We start from the raw sequence: 17,229 nt of genomic DNA on the forward strand, positions 1-17,229 counted from the left end.
TTTTAAAAAAATTTAGGGCATTTTTCATATTTTAACAAAAATAAAATTTTTTTCAATAAAAAATATATTTTTTGAATATGTCAACAACCAATGGATGCCATGTGTGGTCTACATCACACGATATTGGCTGCTATTTAAGAAATATTTCAATTACAATTTTTTTATTATAATGATATAATTATTTCATCACAATCAAAAATAATTTAAAAAATAATTACTTATGAGAATAAATTTCACATAATATTTTAATAAATTTTATATAATCCTAAAATTTAATTAATTAATTATATATAATTATTGTAATTAAATATGCCCCCTCACTATTTAACCTCACAACTGATTAAAGATTGAAAAAGTAACTCATCCCCTATCCATATCCTATAAATAAGAAAATAAGAAAAAATTAAAATTTGACGATTACTAACCAAAATCGAATTTTTTAAAAATTAAAAATCAAAATAAAATCTAACGCAAAATTCAAAGACCATAAATACTACTTACATTTTTTTTATTTTAAAAAGAAAAACCACAAAAGCAAATGTAAACGATAAGGTAGTGTTTGATTTCAGTTATTTTTTATTTTTATTTTTTAAAAAATAAAAAATATGAGTAAAAACTTTTTTAAAAATTAAAAATAAATTTAAATTTAAAAAAGAATAAAAATAATTTGAAATATAAAAACAAAAATAAGATGTTTTCTGAAAATAAAAATATTTTTTTATATTTTGTAAGTTATTATATTTGAATTTTTTAATGTTATTAATTAATAAATATATATTATATTTATAATTAGATTATATTAATAATAATATCATTAAATATTTTATTTATTTTTATATTTTTAAAAATAATTTTTATTTTCACTTATCAAATATAAAAACAAAAAATATTTTCTCAAAGGAGCCAAAAGTTTTTTTGTCACGAGCCCTTAGTTTTGCAGTTCCCACACTGAACTGAGAAAGCTGTAATCCCAGAGGCCAAAAGCCATCATCATCCCTTCACCTCACACGAAAAAGAAAAATGGCGTCTCTCTGTTACTCCCTCCACTCAACCCAAAAACTTTCCCCCTTAAGCCCAAAACCCTTCTCCAATCTCACCTTCCTCAACCAACAAAAATCCAAGGTCCGCCATTCACGAAGATCCACCATCACCGCATGTCACTGAACCCAACCCCGGCCACAGATCGCCTAATCTCCGCTGCGGCCTACACTCTCCCGTTCTTCAACTCCATCCAATACGGTCGCTATCACTTCATCCAATACCCTCAATTAGGTACCCTTTTCGACCCCCTTTTACCCTTCCTAAGCCTCTATAAATCCGCCCCTTACGCCAGCTTCGTGGCCTTCTTTGCTTTATACCTGGGGGTCGTTCGGAACCCGAGTTTCAGCCACTACGTAAGGTTCAATTCGATGCAGGCGGTGACATTGGATGTGCTGCTGGTGGTGCCGTTGTTGCTGTCAAGGATACTGAATCCGGGTCGGGAGGGTTGGGCTACCGGGTGATGGTGTGGGGACATACTGGGGTTTTCGTGTTCAGTTGTTTGTGTTTTGTTTACGGAGTGGTTTGGAGTATTTTGGGTCGGACTCCTTATTTCCTTTCGTCGCCGATGCTGCCGGTATGCAACTTTAGGCAGGCTTGTACGGTACAATCATTCTATTTTCCGAGAATTTTGTTTTTGTTTTTTTAATTTTTAATTTTAATTTTTTGTAATGCATTTTAGTTGAAATGCTACGGCTGAAATTATATTATAGGTTTATAGAAGAGTATGTAGTTTAGTGAATTTTCTTTAATCCATTGCTATCTTCTCCTATTTAATTTGCTTTGCTGGTTATCCTTGTAATTTCAATGTCACAAAACAAGATTGTAGATTTGCACGTGAAAGGTAAAAAAACCAAGCTTCTGACTCAGTTTGCAGTAGCACATGCTTCCTGAGATGCATATACTAAAATGATATATGCAAGTTTAAAACATGTCCTGCACATTGTGTGCATTCTTTTCCATTTCTGATTTTTTTAAAAATGGCGCATGACAAACCTCTGAATTTAGTTAAATTGAAGCAATTGGACGTTGAACTCGGGCTATAGGCTGTCATGTCCCTTGAATTAAAGAATGTTAATTTTACTCCAGCTCCGTTGGAAAATTCGTTTTTTTTTTTTTTTTAATTTAATGGAGATAAACATAGGTATTAAATTATAAAAATAAAAGATTAAAATAAATATAATTTTAAAATATTCGATGGGTACGAGAATGGATAATGCCCACGTTTTATCTGTATCTACTATATATTCATATATATTTAAAAATTTATTAAAATTTTAACTTTCAAAATTTAGAGTTTTAGGGTTTAAAAATTGTGTATTTTTCAATCTGTAGGTTTTTACTTATTTTAATTTATTTTAATATGTATATCGTATTTGATTTAATGTAATACGAAATAATTTTAATTTGTGCAACATTTTTCTTTTTCCTCAAATAGTTAAGAAACTTTTTTTTGGTCTTAAAAAGAATAGCTCAATATTAACATTCCATTTAAGTTTAGCAAACCGATTAAGAGCACATTTGGATTCCATAGCACATTTGAAACTAACAGTGCATTTAGATATAACGTTAAGATTGCTTCGTGAGATTGAAAATATTGAAAATAATAATTCTGATAAAATTAATTACTGTAATAATAAAATTAAAATCAATATTAAAATATATATTTAAATGTAAAAACAACAATGTGATATGGTAAAATGTAAGGAAAAATGAAAATGAACATTAACTGTATCAATCTAGAAGTGTAATAACAAATTATATATTTTAAAATTATTTAAGACTTCAAATAAAAATTAAATTAAAATATTGACACATTAAATTATATTAAAATAATAGTTAAAATTTTAAGTATTAAAAATGATAAAAGTTTTAAAACATTTAATATTTTAAAAATAATATTTATAACAATTATACAATGTAAACTAATTATTTAATGTACTAATCTGAACCAATTATTACTGTATATTTCTCCAAAAACTCATAAATAAAATAAAGAGAGAGATTTTTATGATTAGGCCTTAGGGATGGGATTTTAGTAGAAGATTGTAACCATGTTGTTCTAATGAATAAGAAGCGGATGAGTAGAGTAGGGCCGGATCTACTCCAAGCCCAATCTGGGCTGGACTCAGGCCCAGTATGTTTGGATCAAAATCAATACCAATAAGTGAGTTAACGCTACCCTGGTAAGAAACCCATTGAAGCAACGCAGGTCAGCTTTGTAGTTTCTAGCCGTTGACAAAAAGGCTTCTTTGTGTCGTTTAGAAACTCAAGAGCCATCTGACCTATTTTCACACACCCAAAGTCAAACTTTGAATGTCTATTGAAGTTTCTTCCAACGGAGGTTAACTGAATAATCAGTGCTTTCCTTGGTGCATAGATCACAAGGACTCTTCAGCTAGAGACCACTACTCAAATATCTGCTATGCAAGTGAACAACTTGCCCCACTAACCTTTCATAAAGGCCATCGATTAAAATCATAGACACATGCTGAGTTGACAAAATTTTGATCATCGTATTGCAGATTGATTAGAAACAAGATAGATCATGCAACAACCAAATGTAATTTGGTTGTTAAAGCATTCTGAGAAATCAACTAGTTCAACTTCAAAAATCTATCATCAAAGCACCTGTGCACTTAATTTTCCACATTGGGTTTTTTTCGACAAAAGAATTAAGGCGCACAAAGAGCAGTCAGAAAATATTGAGCCAAACGCTCTAAAAATTCACAGCACGAATAGGTAAAAGATAATTTTAACACAAACACATACCTCTTACAAGTATTAGTCGAGAAAATCTTCGAAGCAGTTGATACATCCAGCAAAAAAGTAGAAACTGCCAAACTCCGTCAAAAGTATCAGAACAAGCACAAAATTAATATCAATCCTACATGATTTCACCACTGACCTAACGAACATCAGTTCCATATCCATCCACCTGATAGCAATCATCTAGTGTCGATCACGCCTGAAAGAGATGGAAGTTTTAAAGAGTAATAAATGTTATTGGGATATCAAAAATTCCAACAATGAACACCAAAAAAGGAAAGATTATAGATAATCAAAATAATTATCGAAACATTTATATATCATATAATCTACAGCAATAACAAAGCCAAGCCCCTTGTGACTATTCATTGTAAATTAACTTAAGAATACCAAATCATTGTTTTAAAATCTTTCAAGTGACTTCATGTCTAAGTTGAGAGAAAAATAAGCTCTATAAGACCTATACAAAAGCAAGTACCTGTGCCGATCATAATCCCTGGAACGTTCCCCAGACCGAGAACGTGACCTGCGACGACTTCTTGAATCATAACTGCGTGAGTGCTCATGATCTCTCTCACGGTCCCGGTTATATCTACGATCTCGTTCATAATACCTGTCCCGGTCCCTGCTCTTACGATCATAATCCCTCCCTCGGTCACGGCTATCTCCTAGGTCACGATCCCGACTAGATTCTGTGTCACGATCCCTACTTCGTTCCTTTGATCTATCTCATCAGCAATATAGAAATATTAGAGGATCATTATGAAAGAAACTCAACCATCTTGCCAGGCCCCTATTCCAAACAAGAGGGGAAAAAAAAAAAAAGAAAAGAAAAAACAGTATAGTTTACCTTCTGTCATCATATCGATCAAGTTTGCGGCTCTTGTTTCTCTCTTCCTGACAAAAATAATTACCAGGAAATGGCTACTTGAACCACTTTTTGAATAACATGAAATACCACTCCAATTTTTTATGTACTTGCCACAAGGACTATTCGGAAAAACTTCTAATGCTAGGCATAAAATAGTAAGCCTTAACCAATTAAACCAAAAATAGAAAAATAAAGCAGATATGGCTGCTCTAATACCAACCTGCTCCAAATATCTCATACTCAGTTATGCTACAAAAATGAGAGCACCATGCACCCTCTCACCAACATCTGCATCTTCTTAGTAGTGAAATGGAACAGAACAACAAAAGTAGTTTGGAAACCAGCGCTAAATTGGTCATATGTCACCAAAGTGCAAAATGCGTAGTGCAGGGATCCTATATTACTTTGCAACTCATGTTTCATTTTAGGTAGTCCAAGTCAGTGACAAGGAAAGAGTTGGACTTTAGGGTTGTAGAATACAAATTTCTTCTCCTACTTCCTCCTCCACTCTTTTTCTTTTGTATTTTAATTGTTTCCTTACAGCAGGTGCATTTTGTGTTTTATTCATGAGTGCCGAAATATGTCAGATCTAACCAAATGTCATATCCAATGCATCCCGAGTCCAATATGCAAAGGTCCATCTATGGAAAAATACTCTGTTTTTCAGAGTTCAGTATCTAGATTATAACCAGAAAGATTAGAAAACGGGAGGGTATTATTCATCTCCGAGGTTAGAAAAACTCACAGAGGGCTCACTAACTGAGAATCGGTATAGAAGAATGTGAGACATTATACCAGCACCTGAACCAACATATTCACAATACCAACTTAAGGATGTCTCAACACAACATGCATAAAAGAATAGATCTATCCTACCATGCACAACTGCATCCATTTGATTTATTCATTTAATTCACTAGGCAAAAGCATTCAAATCATATCTGAGTAATTAAAACACAACAGTTAACACTTAGAGCAGAAGAAATTGCAAGTGAACTTGTGAATTAATACATCTTGACAGTCACTCTTCATATTGATTCAGATAAAAAGTATTTAAAAAAAAAACTCAAAGCTAAAACACTAGTGAGTAAATAAATCATCTTACCTGAAGCTCCACTAGTTTATCACGGATTTGCATATAACCTAAATGAAGCTTGCCTCCAAAATGATCTGCCAAACGTCGGTCACTGAAAGGAAAAAGGAAAAATCAAAATACTTCAACAAGAAGATCGAACTATACAAGAGGCAAGCATTTAATAGCTTCCTAGTAATTTTTTATCTAGCAATAGCATGATCTACAAGCATGTAAAACAGAAAAAGACGCACATTATGTAGCTGCAAAAGTTATCCTCGTAAAACTGGGCCCAAAAGCCTGCTGGTAACAAGGAGGTATGATGCTCAGGTCAAAAGCTGAAGCACTTGAAACCCCAAATGCTGATTTTTTTTTTAAGCCCTCAAAACAAGCCAAAATAACATGACAATAGCTAGAAGAGACAGAATCAAGGTTTACCTATCATAAACACTTAAAAATGCTCCACAAATGTCACAAACACGAAGCTTTTGATCAGTCTGTAAGAACATTGCAATTCAAAGAATTAATTAGAGAAGGTTAGATCAGATCAGCCGATGAAAACAACCAATGCACTTTGAAATTTGAATCATTGAACTGAACTGAATCATATAGGGCAACTGTCCATGAACCTATCATGTGTCTTATCATAAAAGTATTAGGATACTATTGCGATTTCTTTTTCATATAATTTATCCAAGAACCTCACAAAAAAATTAGGAAGAACTAGCCAATGAAAGAAACAGTAGTGCTGATTCTTGAATGATAATATCCAGTATTTTTCTCCGCACATGCACACAGCACCAAGCTCAACAAATCATGACGATATACATATCATATCCTTCTCCGAATATAGACTTCTTTGTATCCAAAAGTGAATTAAAAAATAAATTTACCTTATAAATGTTTAAGTTCCTGAAACAAGAGGAAGCAGAAAGCTTCCACAACTAGTGTCAAACTATTAACATTATTACTTAAATATTTTGATCTGTAAGGTTCTGATTCTAAGCTGCTTATAGCAACGCATTAAAGTGATTACAGAAGTCTGAACTTGCACGTGCATCTTTACATTTATGAGCATGCGAATTATTCTAGGCAGGATGCACAAGACCTAGTTTTTCGTGCCCAACTTCATCTCAAGTTGTCTGCTGTGGTTTTGAACAGCACCCACTTTCCTATTTTCATCTTAAATTGCGTGCTTTACTTTTTTCATTTCCATGTCAAAGTCGTGAGCCTTGGTTTACTACACTGCCGTTAAGTGTTAAATTCAAAAAAGAAAAAGGACTCACAATGCGAACATCAGCGGCTGTGTACTTTGAGGAATCCAGAACAGGCTCCTGTCTAGCAGGCAGCTGAACAGAAATGGAAAAAACCATCATACACAAAAATGATGTTTATCCCATAAAATGGCAAAAAAGAAAAAAAAACAGCAAAGGGTTTTTTTTTAAAAAAAAATTTTGCCTAGAATACTTAAGGATGAAGACATAAATTGGTGTTAACATATATGAAAAAAATCCGAGTAAAAAAAGAATCGGCCAAAACTTGGAAATTGAAAACCTTCTTAAGTGCTTCAGCTTCTTCCAATGCTTTCTGTGCTTCATCCACCATTCCCTTCTCACCTAAACAATAAAGAAAAAGATCAGAGACCTACAATTAAGCAAAACTAGGAAACCAACAAATAAAATAAAGCAAAACAACACTGCTTACTATATTTACAGATTACTAAAACGGAAAACAACAAAAATAATCCTGACCTCAAGGAATATACTCTGAATTCAACTCATCTACGAGGGAATCTAATATCTAATATAAATATATAAAAGCCAAAGTCTTTGGCAAAAAAGGCAATTGTCCTACATGGATAGACGTAACTTCCTAACAAAGTGGATAATCTAATTTAGTGTCACATGTTTTCTAATTAAGTAATGCATTTTATTTTATTTAATATATCTTTAATTTAAAAAATGTTTTTTACTGTGCTGATTACATTTTTTTCATTCGAAATATCATTTGTCATTACCTTACATAAAGAAGCTTCAATTCAAAACAATTTACCTTATATAAATAATTCAAATTCAAATTACAAATTTCAAATTAGAAAGAAAACTAATTTTGAATATCTTCTTCCTATTTTCTGTCCAAAAGTATTAAACTATTTACATTTGACTATTCAATAACTACATTAATTTTGGTTTTGAATTTGGTAAGAATTTCTAATTATTAGTCCAAATGAATATATAAATGGCAATTCCATGTTAAAATTAATATAAATATATAAAGGCTAAAGGCTTTGGCAAAAAAAGCAGTTGTCCTGCACGAACACCTAACTCTTTTGACATGTGGACAGTATTGAAAAATTGTTACATGTCGTGTAATTAATCACTTTGATTTGAATTATTTTCTTTCTGCCTTTGTTTAGACAAATTAAATACTCATGTTTCACTATTGGGCCGTAATTTTAGGTTTGAATTGGGTAAAAACCAATTTAATTGCAAATATCTTATTTCCATCATAATAATACACAAATCAAATGGTTTTTTGGCATGTAAAGAAAGAATTTCTAAGGTAGAGTAGCTTTTTGTTTCTCTCACGTTACAACTAACATAGGAACTGTAATTAAATTATAGATTACATTGTCTTATTATTTTAAACATGTTCGACAATTGACATAATACTATTTCACTAGTACTCCTAAATTAATTGAGTCAACCATTGATATTTAAAATTTACATTTTACCTCATTTAATTACTTCCTACCTCACTCCAATAAATGGTTGTGACTTAGCATGAAAATTGTAAGTTCTTTCTACAGTTCTATATTTCAGCTTATTGGTGCTCTTAGTTGGTTTGTCACATTGTCACTGATCTTGCCTACCCCCTTTATTCATATTAATTCCTACTTTTTTAGAAACAATTTTGACTCTTTATTAATCCATATGAAGGTTATTTCCTATGTAAACATAAAAATTATACTCCAATTACAGGTTTATTTTTAGAATAATTTCAAGTTATTTGGCATTATAACTTGATTTATTTTAATGCATGTTTTATGTTTACTAGGGTATATATAATACTTCCCTTATTTTATTTGAATAGAGTATTACTTTATTTATTTCATTTTTTTCACCATTATTGGGCTCATGACTTCTTTTTTTCTTTGAAGTAGGTTGATGGCTTAACTTTTTTTTCCTTAAATAAAAGCTATTAATAACTTTAATAAAAATTATAAAAATATTTACTATACTTATCACTCAATAGATAAGACAGCTATTTTTTTATTAAGCAATAGTTTATTCACAATTATCAAAATTTAGAATATTGCAATTTTTGTCAAATTCAAGTAAACCAAATAGTCATGAATATTAGTTTCTATGACCAAAAAAGGCAAAAATACGCAAAACAAAAGCAATAAATGGTGAAATTGTTAATGCCAAAAACAACTAACTAGAGGATTGCCATTGATCAATTTATAAATCAATTTACTAGCATAAAAGCATGACTTTTTTAAGTTGAGGTATCATTAAGCAGTTTCATAACAAATACTTTACCAAGATCTTCCGCTTTCTTTAGCTTCTCGTTTATCATCTCCTGTGTACGAGCATCAGGTGCGGGGACAGGCAGAGGTGCCAATGGGGGTGGATTTGGCAGGGGTTGAGGCAGCGATGCTCTATCTTTGTTGAATGCATCCAAAAGCAACATTGACTATCATGATAAAAAGAAATGTCACTTGTTCAAAGGTAAAAAAGTTAACATAGAATCAAGATAATGAAATTTCCAACGCAGCTCAAATCAAGAAATACCATTCGATAGCACTAATATTTTTATTGTTTAATTATTAAACCTCCAAAAACAATGATATACCTGCTTGTCTGCTCTTTTAGTTCTAAGCTCTTCTACCTCTTCCAAAGCTCGAATCTTAAAATCAGTCTTGCCTTCAAGATCTGTAAAAAAAAAGTAACCATATATGACTGGAAATTTTACAAACACATCAGAATCGCTCAAGATTCAATGTGTTTATCCTCTTTGCTAAAAGAGGGTTTGCATAATTATTACAACCTATAAATATGCCACTTAAAACAAGTAGTGATCTACAGAATTTACCAGATATCTAGGCTCAATGGTAAAAAAAAAAAATTAAATCTTTCGTCAAACTTGTCCATAAATATTTAATTCTCAAGTATCTATCCAAATCCTAAACATGACTTTTCACTTCATCCCATCTACAAGTTTCTAAAAGCACCTACACCTAAAGCATAGCAGCAAGTTTCTAAAAGCACCTACAGCTAAAGCATAGGAGAAGAACTAAGTCCAACTACCAAAACAGTTCAGCCTCTCTACATGGAAACCTATAAATATGTGAAACCTATCCAACCGCTCAAGGTTCAATGTGTTTATCCTCTTTGCTAAAAGAGGGTTTGCATAATTATTACAACCTATTAATGTGCCACTTAAAACAAGTAGTGATCTACAGAATTTACCAGATATCTAGGCTCAATAGTAAAAAAATAAAGAAATTCGCCAAACTCATCCATATAAGTATCTATCCAAATCCTAAACATGACTTTTCACTTCATCCCATCTACAAGTTTCTAAAAGCACCTACAGCTAAAGCATAGGAGAAGAACGAAGTCCAACGACCAAAACAGTTCAGCCTCTCTACATGGAAACCTATAAATACGTGAAACGTTTCAAACCGTTCAACCAAATATCCTCAATAATCAATGGGACGGCAACTCAGATGAATTCTTTTGAAGAAGAAAAATATAGAAGACACTAAGTTGGCCTCCTATTGATTGCAAGGATAAGAAATAAATTCTTAAACTAAGTTGGCCTCCTATTGATTGCATGCAATATGGATGTGCAAGCAAAGAAAACATAATAATACAAATGAATAAATTTTTAAACCCAGTGTCAGAAATTACTCAATTTCAAGAAAATTAAGGTCATGAATGGTTAAACAATAAGTTCGCAATCACAATATAGAAAAGTTTTGATGCTTGCTAAGTCGTCTTCAATCTAAAAGAAAGTTAAAGAGCTCAAAACAACAATGTCTTAATTCCGGAATAATTCATATGCCAGCTCAGGTACACATTACCATGTTGATCAGCTTCTTTCAGTTTCTCCTTTATCTGCTTCGACAGCTCAAGTACTTCAGGTGTCTGCAATGTCAAAATTTTCAAAATCCCAATTTAAAAAGAAAAAGAATGACATCAGAAAAAACTAATGAAAGCACATTAACTTATTTGGCCTCACCTGTGTAACCTCAGAAACTGATATTGCAATAGCAGCTTTTGCATCCTCATCTTCAAGACGCTTCAGAGCTCTAGTAATTTTCCTATCACACTCAACAATGAGTCTATCAATGGCATCTTCCAATTCTCTGTCATAGTTATCAACACCTTTTACCTTGGCTTCTTCATATCTAGAAAGAGTTAAGTGATCACATACATACTAATGGACCTTACTGCTAGCTAGCATATTGATAGGCCATGTGCCAATGGTCCATTAGCTTATCACTCTGACTCTTCTTTTCTTCTGACATACTCATGTTGGAAACATATAAAATACTTCAAAGTTCAAACTAGAAACAGCTAAAAGGATATGCTCCTGTAACCATATGGAAAATCTAGCAAAAAATAAAACATAACCACATCCAACCATCGCACCCAAGTCTGAGCAACCTGGCAGAGACCTCAACTTTGAAATTTACTACTACTTAGTACCTACTGACATACTCCAGGTCTCAAGAGAGAACAAGTCAGTTGTTACTAACAACATTAAGTCACAATGCAACAACTAATTGCTAGCAATAAGATTTAAAAAGGATACTCTTTCCTCAGCAGCAAAGAGTGGACCTTTGGGCATGGTCCCATATCCATTTTCTGAATAAAGATAGGAAACAAAATTTGATCAGTAATGTAAAAAAGTGTAATAACTTCAGACAGGAACAAAGCATCAAAAACCCCAGCCCAACGTGATACTAAAGCTGAATATTTAACAGTCAAACTCAAAACCTTGATACTGATGGTTCATTATGTACCTACCATGTAACTGATTATGTACAGCATCTTTATCAATAACTTATTTTACCAAAATCCTCTCCTTAAACAAAAGAATTTCCATCAATTGATACCATGAACTAAAAAAATTGATTAAAAAAGAAAAAGAAATTGGAAATACTATATAATGCTTGTCTCGAATTTATTTGTTCTCCGTGTTACCAAACAATGACAAATCAAAGTGTTTAGAGTCATAAACCATAATCCTTTCTTTTCCCCTAGAACTCCTAAGTAAACAAACTTAGGAACAGAAAATTTTAATAAAGTTTTCCCTTTCCTTTCTAGTAACAACAAATACTACCGATCATCATGGTTTTATAATTAAAAAAAAAAAAGTAAAAACACAACAAAATCATTCCATGTAAAAGTAAAATCACGCATTTGTCCTATTTAAAAAAGGCACAGATTTAAAATTTAATTTTTCAAAAACATTATTGCTTCAGTATTCAAGCAAACTTTCCTTCCAACATATTTTCATAGAAAACAAAAGACTTCCCAAACTTTTCATTCCCCTTAATCTATCACCCCACATATCAAACAAACCCCTTTCAAAGCTATAACTTAATAAACAAATTATGTAATGAAAACACAGATTAGAGTTCGACAAAACAAAGAGAAATCTTGACAACTGGCAACTAAGCGAATAGAAATTGATGAATGAATAGTAAATACAATCTCAGTACCGTTAATTGGAAGAGCTCGTGAGGGCAAAGACCGGACAAAAAGAGACGGCAAACATCGCGATCGTAGTACTTGCGATTCACTTCCCTTACGTCGCCATTTCGATTGGCTCCCATCAGAACATCGAGCTGTTTCCTCATTGCATCCATTTTTCTTTTTTCGATTCCCTCTCCCTCTCTTTCTCTTGGAAAATGAAAGGGGAATATTTGAACCACAACACTTTTTTTTCTCTCGTTTTTTTTCCCCTCACAGAAGAGGTCAGGTAGACTTTTCCTAGGGTTTGGTTTTCTCGGGTTCGCGAGTTTTGGGGGCTTTTTGTATTTTGGATACCTAGCTGGTTTTTTTTTTTTTTTTGGAACTTTGTTCTCAGTAAATTGCACTTTGTTCTATTAATTTGTCGTGACTTTAATTTAGTCCCAACTATTACTTAATTAACTTAATGAAATTTTTTCTTTTCAATCTCATTTCTTTGTGTAATTATAATTTTTTATTATAATGTATCCTTTTTATTTTTCTTTATTTTTTATCGTTCAAACTAAACACAAAGAAAAAAAAAATTAAAAATCAATTTTCCTCCGTCTCTTTATAATTTCTTTTTTTTTCCTCTTCTTTTTATTTTTCTTCCTTGCTATAAAAATATAATGTAAATTTAGTAAGAAAAAAGTAGTTTAAAGTATATTGATTCTTACCTAAAATAAAAGTTATCAAATTAATTAATGGGAGGATAAAAGGTTTCGAAGGGTTTATCTTTAAAATTAAAAGAGGAAAATTACATGAATTTTCAAATATCCCATGGAAAAAATTAGGCTTTTTAATTTGTCTTTAAGGTTAACAAAGTGTAAAACAAATGTAAAATTATGCTAGCAATTTTTGAATTTAATAATATAAACGATACATCAATAATCATAAACTATTTAGATTTAGTTTAGATAATACTCGAATTTAACTCAATCATTGTTGAATTAAATTCAAACAACTTAACTTATCAAGCAAGCAGAGTTCAAGCATTCTAATGTTTAACTCGAGTAACTTACGAATTTAATCAAAAAATTTTTATTTTAATATATATTTTTATTATTTTAATTAAAAAATTACTTTTTACTCTTATATATTAATTCGAGCTCTAATTCGGATTCAAACACAAATAATCAAACTTAAAATTAAGCAAAAAATTTTAACTTGTTTTTTATTCAATAAATGAGTTTAATCAAGTGAGTTTAAATAGTTTGATTTTTATTTCAAGTCAAGTTCAAGTTTAAAATTTAAAATTTGATCGAATTCAAGTTGAATTTTGAATAGCAAATTTCAAGTTAAGCTAAAGCTTGAGTTTTTCAATGAATCAAGCTGGCTTAATTACACCCTACTTGTATCTATCAAAATTTAAAACTTAAATATAAGTATAGTTTTCATACTAATTTGATTTGATAATACTAATTATGTTAAACTTCCTTTATTAAAAATAGTAACATAACTATTGATTCTTTATGATATGGCATTTTGATTAGTTATGAAAGAATTAGTTAATGGTATGGACTTATTGGAATGTCATGTGGCACACTAATAAATTCACATGGCATTTTTTCCAACAAATATTAAAAAAAATTATAATTAAAAAATCTAATTACTTAAAAATGAAAACAAAATCTTTAATATGAGAAATGTGATAATAGGTTAGAAGCTTCAGGTTTATGCCTCTTTGATTTGATTGCCGGTGCCACCATTACAAAGCTAACTTTATATTATATTTGCATCCAGGGAAGGGGAATGACAATAAAAGAAAATAAAAGAAAGTAATACAAGCAAAAAAATCATTTTTTTGTTTGGATAAACTTTTAATTTAAATGAAAGGAAAAAGGTAAAAACTCAATAACTTTTGATTTCTCTTGTAATCCTCATTTTTTTAATATCTCAATTAGGAAAAAAAGCTAAGAAAAGAAAAATTTTTTAAAATTTTATTTTTATAAAAAGACTATTATATCTATCTTTTTATTAATACTAAAAACCTAGTTAAAAAAAAAAAAAAACTAACCATTTCACAATCTTCCTGTTAAAACCATCTTTTTTTTGTAAAATAAATTTATGTTGGACAATTATATGGTGATATGTTATTACTTTTTGTTTTGTGCAAAAATGACATATAATTAGCTAGTATGTAATATTTTTATGTGATTACATTTTTTATATTTAATAGCTTTTATATGAATACATCGCCAAAGTAATAATATGCTAAAATTTTAGCAATGGCAAAAAAATCTATCAATGCATATTTGTAAAATATATTTTTATTTCATTTGATTAAAAACCAGTAATATGTAGTAATTATGAGATCAGACAAAATAGCAAACATATCATGATCAAATATTACTATAAAATCACAAGCAATGAAATGTTATAATTAAAATTTTTTATTATAATAAAACATTTCCTTTTTTTTCTCTTTTTATCAAAATAATGGTTGTTAGAATTATTTTTCTTTCCTTTATTAATTTTAATTATCCAAACGATGGTACATATATCATTTTCTTTCATTTAAAAAACTTTATTTTCCTTTCATTCCCTTTCTTTTCTTTTCATTTCCTTTATTAATATTTATCCAAATATTGCGTTGGATCTTAGCAATAACAAAACCATCATTGGAAATGGATTTGAATAGAGCATTCAAAAGGGAATTCTAAGTTGTCAGTATTTAGTTTCACTAGAACTATCCTCGAATCATCGTAATGGTTCTTTACTAGATGGTTTTAGTGTAACATTTTCTAAGCTCAAAACTTCATACATTGTCAAAAATGAGATTTATGATTGAGATATAGATTTTACTTAAATTAAATGTTTTATAAGTTTTAACATTTATGGGAACTTGTTTAAGGGTTCAATTATAGGTATGTTTTAAGGGTAGCTATAAGTGATTAACCTTATCAAAAACCAATTTCAAGGTCATATTTCTTTGTGTCATTTGTTGCAAATTTGTTGTTGCTTTTTAGTTATATTGTGTGTGTGTGTGTGTGTGTTTTTTAGCTCTTTATGTGTTATGGTTGCATGAAAATTATGGCTAGGATTTATTTTCAATTATTATGTATTGGTTATCAGGTTCGAAGAAAGTTTAATAGGAGTTTGAAAAAGTTAAGATTTTGAGAGTTGCGGGGTTCAAAGGGGGTTTTAGAATATATTTTCAAATCTCGATGGTAAAAACCAAAAAAAATGGTGAGGGGATGGCTCATAAAAAATTTGATGGCTATCGAATGTGGCGATTGTGGTAGATATAGGTTTTTAAGTTTTAGATTATTTTGGATTTTTGTGAAAAAAGGGCATTATGAAGAGTTTAAGGTGATAGATATGTTAAGGAGATTAAAATGAGCTTCATGGTAGATTTCGTTAACATTTTGGCATCCTTGCACAGCAAGCCATAATGGTTGGTGCAATGATCGGTTGCCTGAATTTAGGTTTATATGGTTGTCAAAATATTAGTTTTTATGGTTAAGGGATTATGTTTTTTTTTTTTTTGTCAAATTTTTTACACAATTACAATTCTTTGTGTTTAATTATACTTTTTGAAAAAAAAATATTTATTAACATTTCAAAATGCCATGTGAATTTATTAGAAAACCTGGCATTCCAATTCTATCACATCATCAACTATCTCTATCTTAACCAACCACAATATCACATTATTAAAAGTTAACGGTCATGTCAATGAGTCAATTGTGTAATGGGATTAAAATTATCAAATAAAATTAGTATAAATTATATTTGTATGAATTACACTATTGTAGTATTTAGTATCATTTTCAAAATCATTATGCTAACCTAATTACCATGGTGATAAAGATCACTGAGATGATTTGATCACTAGTGATATTAAATTATTATATTTGATATAATATTATAAATAATTAATATTTTTAAATCATTGTATTTGATATTATATGAAAAATAAATAATTTAATACAAAATATACAAAAATAATCTTTTAAAAAATAAAATAGCTAATATTTATTATATTGACAAATTATAAAATAGTTAAACGGTATTTTAAAGAAATAAGTGATGTAAGAAAATTCAAAATTACAACCTAACATGATTCTTTTTTTTAGCCTTTTATATAACCAACCTTAAAGTTGTGGGATATAAAATTTAGTTTGTTGTTGTTATTATATAAAAAACTATAAAGTATAAATCAATTTTAATAAAAATAATTTCTAAAAAAATTAAAAAATTATATTATTTTTCTAGTCAATATAAATATATGAAATTAAACTTTTTTTTTAGAATAGTGATTAAAAAACTTATTTTTTAACAATTTTAATAGCCAACTTCTTAGGATAATATTAACTATATTTTTCATTAACATAAATTAATCAAAAAATAATATTAAAAATTACTTTTTCATTATAGTAAAACTTCTCATCCTTGTTGGGAATCATATCACTCCCCTGATCTTATTACCCTAATGATTTAAAGATCGTTATCACGTAAAATTTTTAAATTATTACAAAATAAAGTAATATAATTACTAAGTATGGATCATTGTGATTTTTAAATGAATCATCATATATCAAACATTCTTCATACGTACTATGTTGAAAGTATTGAAAGCATGAGTGACAAATTTGTAGATTTCACATATCTCTATGTATGGTACAATTATTTTTAAAAAATGATAAAATACATGACAATCCTTAACTTCGTTTTTCAAGTATTATTTTAAAGTATAAGGATTCAAAGTTATAAAAGTATTTGATTTG

At 29.8% G+C, this 17,229-nt stretch overlaps 1 protein-coding gene and 1 pseudogene across 2 annotated transcripts; one reads left to right on the forward strand and one right to left on the reverse strand.

Annotated features, from left to right (window-relative positions):
* The first annotated feature begins 915 nt into the window (after positions 1 to 915).
* On the forward strand, positions 916 to 1,687 carry LOC111294327 (protein TIC 20-II, chloroplastic pseudogene; annotated as a pseudogene).
* A 2,090-nt stretch (positions 1,688 to 3,777) lies between these two features.
* LOC111294328 (U1 snRNP-associated protein usp106-like) lies at positions 3,778 to 12,776 on the reverse strand. 2 transcript variants are annotated; one of them, XM_089743345.1, is made up of 14 exons: positions 12,490 to 12,776; positions 11,577 to 11,629; positions 11,001 to 11,169; positions 10,843 to 10,906; positions 9,609 to 9,688; positions 9,296 to 9,449; positions 7,305 to 7,366; positions 7,037 to 7,099; positions 6,189 to 6,247; positions 5,784 to 5,865; positions 4,658 to 4,704; positions 4,286 to 4,531; positions 3,947 to 4,006; positions 3,778 to 3,874 (listed from the first exon to the last, which is right to left on the reverse strand). In XM_089743345.1, exons 1-13 carry the CDS (start codon positions 12,634 to 12,636, stop codon positions 3,991 to 3,993), a joined length of 1,242 nt encoding a protein of 413 aa, XP_089599471.1. In that variant the 5' UTR covers positions 12,637 to 12,776; the 3' UTR covers positions 3,778 to 3,874; positions 3,947 to 3,990. The 2 variants fall into 2 exon arrangements, with proteins under 2 accessions (XP_089599471.1, XP_089599470.1); XM_089743344.1 differs by having other exon boundaries at positions 3,778 to 4,006.
* Positions 12,777 to 17,229: the final 4,453 nt, after the last annotated feature.

Source organism: Durio zibethinus, chromosome 14 (genome assembly GCF_047325235.1).
Source record: "Durio zibethinus cultivar Kanyao isolate XHJ-2024 chromosome 14, ASM4732523v1, whole genome shotgun sequence".
Taxonomy (NCBI): Eukaryota; Viridiplantae; Streptophyta; class Magnoliopsida; order Malvales; family Malvaceae; genus Durio; species Durio zibethinus.